Here is a 6,928-nt window from a genome sequence, read left to right on the forward strand (position 1 = left end):
TTTGAATAATTCCCCAGCTCGCTCCAATGCAAAAAGAAAAACAAAATCCTACAAAGTGAAAAATTCCAAAATTTTCCATGCAATTTTTATGAAAAGAGACCAGGTCAGTTGGTAATTAAATTGTGACTAGACCAGATCATAGAATGATAGTCTATGGTTGTCTCCTTATAGTAAGTACCATTTATCTCTTTCACTAGCTACCACATTAGTAAGAAGTTTGACCGGACTGGATTTAAAGCTTGACATTAAAACTTCAAGCTTACTAGTGTTGTTAGAAGAGTTCTAAGAAGTGCTGAGCACTCCACATTACATCTCATCATGAAACATGTTATTTCAAGTTGACCATTTTTAGAAACACTAAGCTTGGTCAGTGGGTTCAGAGGGTGACAATCTGACTCCTCCAATACAAAGTGAGATTCCCTTTTAAAGAACAAGTTAACTACAGGATGATACTTGGTACTTTGGTAAAAGCATTCTTGGGTTTAAGGGAGGGGCAGGGAGTAAATCACAAACTACTTAGACATTAACAAAATGAGAACACAGTATATCAAAAAGCCAGAAAAGCAAATACGGCAGAAAGAATAAACTTATTTCAAAGAAGCAGAAATTGAGGAATCAGGAAAAATTAGATTTGACCCCTAAGCAACCCAAAAGCTGTTCTAGGGGAAAAAAATCAATAAAATAGACAAGTATTTAGCAAGTCGGATTCAAAGTAAAAGGCAAAAGCATGCAAACAAAATGACAGTTGATATGTTAAAAAGAGAGAGAGAGAGAGAGAAATGTGTTCCAGAAAATAGAGATGAAATTCTTAGAAAATATAAATGACTAGGTTAGCTCCAATTTTTTTTTAATTTTAAAACCCAAACTAGTCAAGATGAGAAACTGATCTAGTAGAATTAGATGAATTAGAAAAATTAGTGTATCAATGAATACAATTCACCACATTGACAGAGTGAAGGAGCAAAGCATTATGGAAAGGATAATAGCTAACTCTGATACTGAAATCACTATGTGCCAGGCACTTCTGTAATCACTTTAAATATAACTCATTTAGGCACTAAATACTCCAGAAGCACATGAGCATTTAATCCCACTCCTGTTTAAAATTCTTAAACAAAATATATTTTAGGAAGAAAAAGAAACATCACTATTCCAAAAAAAAAAAAAAAATAGAGTTAAGGTATCTACTGGAAATCCATAGCAAGCTCTACACCTGATGGTGGTATCAGAACTTTTCAAATCAAATGTCAAATTCAACTCAAAATAGTTTAAACAGAAAATGACTTCACAAGGGACTTTAAAGTTCCAGGAAATTCATCTAGATTGGCAATACCCGGATCCAAGGACTCCCCAACCGGGATACAAAAGGTTATTCAATGTTCAAGGGCATCAAAATTTTGCAGGAGCAACGTACCCTGCTGCATATCAACTAAGATTCAATTTATAAAAAGTTACAAAGCACATACAATTTTATCAGAAATATTTCAGATGCATGATTCTTTGATTTTGTCCAGTTTTCTTCCAGTTGACTCAAGATGACTGTGAATCTAGAGAAATCAGGAGAGCCCCCTCCCTCACCCATAGCCCTGCCTGATTCTTTTCTGTTGCTGTTGGTCTCCGCCCCCCGCGCCCGCCCCCATCACCCCCCTTACAGTGTGCTTCTGCTCAGAACAAGGTGTTGCCTGAAGAATTTCAGGATCTCTTGCCAGGAGTGCTCCTGGGCTGCCGCTTGGCCCTCAGGCTCCCCGCCCCAGAGCATGGGGAGGAAGAGGCCGCGGCTCCAGGACACACAGCACAGGGGCGCGTAGGGCGGCTCTATCAGGTGGCCCGCCCCGGGGTAGGACAGCATCCTTCCACTGCTTTTGCCGTGCCTCCGCAGCTGGTCCAGTGCCTGCTCAGCGTATTCTTTGCTATTGAAGCATTCGTCAGCCTCTCCTACAACGAAGAGGATTGGGCCCCGGGCCTTTTCAACAGGAAGCACACTATGTTGATTCCGTTCATCTCGGGGGTCGCCCTTGAAGTGGCGGATGCGCACAGCACCCGCAGCGTTGACCTGCATGCGCTCTGGAAACGAGGGGATGGGGGTTATGACCAGATCCCGGTACCTGAGCGGAAATTCATGGATGGCATTGGCCCCATTGATGCAGACAGTGGCTGCCACCTGCTTGAGGTAGCAGGCCATGGCCAGCCCAATCTCTGCACCTTTGCTCACAGATATCACTCCAATTCCCGGCTTTTGGACCTGAAGGACAAAATGAAGGGAACCCATGACAGGCCATTCTCTGAGAAGGAGCTGTCCCACAGGCCAGTAAGCTGGGATGACGGGGAGAGTCAGAAAATAAGGAGTGGGAGTCCTAGCACTAGGGTTTACCAGCTTTTGAGACCAAGAGAGATCATCATCTACTTACACTCCCTAAGCCTTATTGTCTTATGAGGGGTCATAATATTACCTACATTGCAGGACTGTTGCGAAGATCAAGTGAAACAATAGACACTAAAACTGCTCATCAAAAGCAGAGTTCTGTATAAAGCAAAAAGGATCTAATGCACCAGCAACATTCAAGCAGAGGCAGGTAAGTATTCTGAAGAACAAAATTATTCTCTCGAGCTAGAAAAAGAGGTGTCCTGAGTTCTTTCAACTATTCAGTTCAGTTCAGTTGCTCAGTCGTGTCCGACTCTTTGTGAACCCATAAATCACAGCACACCAGTCCCTGTCCATCACCAACTCCTGGAGTTCACCCAAACTCATATCCATCAAGTCAGTGATGCCATCCAGCCACCTCATCCTCTGTCGTCCCCTTCTCCTCCTGCCCCAAATCCCTCCCAGCATCAAGGCCTTTTCAAATGAGTCAGTTCTTCACATCAGGTGGCCAAAGTATTAGAGTTTCAATTTCAACACCAGTCCTTCCAATGAACACTCAGAACCGATCTCCTTTAGGATGGACTGGTTGGATCTCCTTGCAGTCCAAGGGACTCTCAAGAGTCTTCTGCAACACCACAGTTCAAAAGCATCGATTCTTCGGCACTCAGCTTTCTTTATAGTCCATCTCTCACAACCATACATGACTACTGGAAAAACCATAGCCTTGACTAGGTGGACCTTTGTTGACAAAGTAATGTCTCTGCTTTTTAGTACGCTGTCTAGGTTGGTCATAACTTTTCTTCCAAGGAGTAAGCATCTTTTAATTTCATGGCTGCAATCACCATCTGCAGTGATTTTGGAGCCCAGAAAAATAAAGTCAGTCACTATTTCCACTGTTTCCCCATCTATTTGCCATGAAGTGATGGGACCAGATGCCATGATCTTAGTTTTCTGAATGTTGAGCTCTAAGCCAACTTTTTCACTCTCCTCTTTCATTTTCATCAAGAGGCTCTTTAGTTCTTCTTCACTTTCTGCCATAAGGGTGGTGTCATCTGCATATCTGAGGTTATTGATATTTCTCCTGGCAATCTTGATTCCAGCTTGTTCTTCATCCAGCTCAGCGTTTCTCATGCTGTACTCTGCATATAAATTAAATAAGCAGGGTGACAATATACAGCCTTGACATACTCCTTTTCCTATTTGGAACCAGTCTGTTGTTCCATGTCCAGTTCTAACTGTTTCATACAGGTTTTCAAGAGGCAGGTCAGGTGATCTGGTATTCCCATCTCTTTCAGAATTCTCCACAGTTTATTGTGATCCACACAGTCAAAGGCTTTGGCATAGTCAATAAAGCAGAAATAGATGTTTTTCTGGAACTCTCTTGCTTTTTCAATATCCAGCAGATGTTGGCGATTTGATCTCTGGTTCCTCTGCCTTTTTTAAAACCAACTTGAACATCTGGAAGTTCACAGTTCACGTATTGCTGAAGCCTGGCTTGGAGAATTTTGAGCATTACTTTACTAGCATGTGAGATGAGTGCAATTGTTCTGTAGTTTGAGCATTCTTTGGTATTGCCTTTCTTTGGGATTGGAATGAAAACTGACCTTATCCAGTCCTGTGGCCACTGCTGAGTTTTCCAAATTTGCTGACATATTAAGTGCAGCACTTTCAAGAAATACCTAATATTTAAACATTTTTGAACTAGAAAATGAAGATCATAATATACCTAGTATTTATTGTCTTCTCTGTGCCAGTAATCATTAAGCTGATCTTAATCAACCCAGCAATCCTACAAGGTTGATATTATTATCCCCAATTTTAACTCAGGTGTGCTGTGCCCCAAGCTAAACAGACTGGTAACATAGGCAGAACAGACATTTGTGATATAATGTTGCCAGGTAAAATGAAAAGTATTTTAAATACCTTGGGATGAGCTAGTAGCAAGTTGGCAGCTTCCTCAAAATATTCCAGGTCCACCTCCTCCAGCTGCTTGGGCAGGTCATCATAGGCAAAATATGCTAAAGCCAGCACTGCAAAGCCACGGACAGCCAAAAGACTGGCCCGATATTCAACTAGACCCCCGATGCCCCCAAACAAATCAAGGAGTCCTGGGAATGGGCCTTCCCCTAGGAGCAGCAAAAAGAGAAGAAAATGAGATCAGAAAGAGTATCAGAAGGGCTGAGTAGATAACGGCAAAAGTACAAGCTGAGCAGAATGAATTTCACTTTCATACACAACAAAATGGCTTGTTACTTTTAAAATGTTGTGGGAAATCCTAGTTCAACAACTGGATGCCCTTTGTCTTTGCTTTTATCCCCACCAACCATGTTTTCCAGGTTCCTCAAGATGAGTCTCACCTGGAGGCAGGAACAGGGCTCCTCTGATACGACCTTCTCGGATGGGCACCCGCTGCAGGTCGGGGCTGGAGAACCAGCGCTGCAGCACCTGGCTGGCCTTGGGCTGAGCCTCGCCTACCTTGTGTATGTAAACTGAGTCATATAGATCCAGAGTGATCCAGGTGGGTGTGTTCATCACGTTCCTCTTAATTAGCCTGTCAAAAGGCCTCTCGGGCTTCAGGGACCAGAGGAGGCCCATTGGGTGGACCCCCATGTAGTGGCCCCCCACAGCAGGATCTCGCTTCAGGTCCAGTTCCCCAGCCTCGTTAGCCCTGTAGAAAGCTCGGGACCGGTATAGATTCCCCTTGTCATCCTTCATGGTTGCTATGAGGGTCACCATCTGCAGTGGGGGCAGGCCCGTCGCTTGGATGTGCACAGGCTCATCTGCCAGGGCACTTGCTGGGGTGACTGTCAGCTGGAACATTGGCAACAGGCAAAGGGACCAAATGGTGTTTCCTGCAGTGGGAGAGAAGACTCTGAGTTGGAGACTTTGGTTCCAAGGAAGAGGCTCAGACAAGGCTTGCACTGGCCCAGAAGACTTCTGGAGATTACTGCAAAATACACGGAACATTTGGAGGAGGGAAAAATAAGGTGTGCAGAGTGTACTCATTATTCTCATTTTACATATGAGGACAGGTTAAGTGGCATGCCCAAGTGTTGTAAATAATTAATAGTAGAACTGGAAATTGAAGCTAGGTCTTAACACTATAGCCTCCTGTCTTATCCATTACAGCACTGAAGGAAATCTTAGTTTTGTGGTTTTGAGTAAATTGAGCTTCAGTTCTTCAGCTGAGATCATTCCCAGATGACTTATTTCACAGGTGTTTGTTAGGCTCCAAGGGGTAATGCATGATTAAGTGTTGCCTGGAAGGATCAATGCGGCTTTTCAATTCCCATATCTACATAAACAAGAAATATGTTACAGTATTGTTTCTTTTTCAAATTTCCAATCCCTCTCTGCCATTGTAAGACCAACCACCAGCTCTTTTTAGAGTTCCCATTATTTGTTCTTTTTCAGGGAAAATAAAATTTCATGATCTGCTTCAGTGGCTTTCCAGTGGAGTGGTAAATATTGAATATTGTTTGTAGCAAAGAGAATAAAATATACATTTGGTCAGCTATTTCATACTGTGCCCTTTTATGAGCAAAATTGGGGTATTCTCCTCCCTCACACCCTTCCTTCTTTATTTCTCTCCTTTTTTATATACCTCATTGACAAAGGATTTGAACCTGTTTATAGGTAACAGAGACATAAAAAATAAAAATAGGATCTGGGAAAATATGAACTAGAATCAGAAACACTGAATGAGTGACAACCAAAGGAAAAAGGCAACCTGTCAGTTGTGTTGTTCTAATTATTTTCATAGAAAGAGCTACCAGCTTATCAAGGGAAAGGAAAAGGTGAGGCCTTTCCAATATTTTCCTAAAAGAAATTTCTCACCTGAGACTTTGACATAGATATGCATCATTTTCCAACAATGTCTTCAGACAAATTGTAGTACTAGGTTTCCCCTCAGAAAGTTTGATCCTCTAAAGTGAAGTTGCTTAGTTGTGTCCAACTCTTTGCAACCCCATGGACTGTAGCCCACCAGGCTTCTCTGTCCATGGGATTTTCCAGGCAAGAATACTGGAGTGGGTTGCCATTTCCTTCTCGAGGGGATCTTCCTTACCCAGGGATCGAACCCAGATCTCCCACATTGCAGGCAGACACTTTACCCTCTGAGCCACCATCCTTGATTTTATTTTATACAGGAATGTAAAGTGAGGGTTTTAGGCTTTATATTTGTGACCAGAAAAGATTCCAGAGAAAATAAACAGGGTTTGGAAGTGCAGGGGCAGAGTGAAGTCGCTCAGTTGTGTCTGACTCTTTGTGACCCCATGGACAGTAGCCAACCAGGCTCCTCCATCCATGGGATTTTCCCATGGCAAGAATACTGGAGTGGGTTGCCATTTCCTTCTCAGGGGATCTTCCCAACCCAGGGATCTGACATCCTATCTGTCAGCAATCCTTAGGCAGACAAACAACATTAGGATTCCACTTTAAATCACCTGGGAAGGGAGCCAAGCCTGGGCTATTAGAGAAACCTAATAGTCAGAACAGACTGGTTCCAAATAGGAAAAGGAGTACATCAAGGCTGTATATTGTCACCGTGCTTATTTAACTTATATG

The 6,928-nt window shown here is 42.9% G+C and overlaps 1 protein-coding gene across 1 annotated transcript; it reads right to left on the bottom strand.

The window, feature by feature from the left end:
* Positions 1-1,629: 1,629 nt before the first annotated feature.
* On the bottom strand, positions 1,630-5,182 carry LOC530653 (acyl-coenzyme A amino acid N-acyltransferase 2). The gene is made up of 3 exons (XM_059889329.1): positions 4,720-5,182; positions 4,286-4,518; positions 1,630-2,242 (listed from the first exon to the last, which is right to left on the bottom strand). The coding sequence occupies exons 1-3, from the start codon at positions 5,180-5,182 to the stop codon at positions 1,649-1,651; spliced, it is 1,290 nt and encodes a 429-aa protein (XP_059745312.1). The 3' UTR covers positions 1,630-1,648.
* Between the last annotated feature and the right edge of the window lie 1,746 nt (positions 5,183-6,928).

The sequence above is a fragment of the Bos taurus genome, chromosome 8 (assembly GCF_002263795.3).
Source record: "Bos taurus isolate L1 Dominette 01449 registration number 42190680 breed Hereford chromosome 8, ARS-UCD2.0, whole genome shotgun sequence".
Taxonomy (NCBI): domain Eukaryota; kingdom Metazoa; phylum Chordata; class Mammalia; order Artiodactyla; family Bovidae; genus Bos; species Bos taurus.

Coding starts and splice junctions, on each gene's coding strand:
- LOC530653 (XM_059889329.1), bottom strand. CDS start 5,182: ATGTTCCAGCTGACAGTCACCCCAGCAAGTGCCCTGGCAGATGAGCCT. Junction 4,519..4,719: donor AGCCCTGTTCCTGCCTCCAG/GTGAGACTCATC, acceptor ACTCTTTCTGAT/CTCATTTTCTTCTCTTTTTG. Junction 2,243..4,285: donor TGCTACTAGCTCATCCCAAG/GTATTTAAAATA, acceptor TTTGTCCTTCAG/GTCCAAAAGCCGGGAATTGG.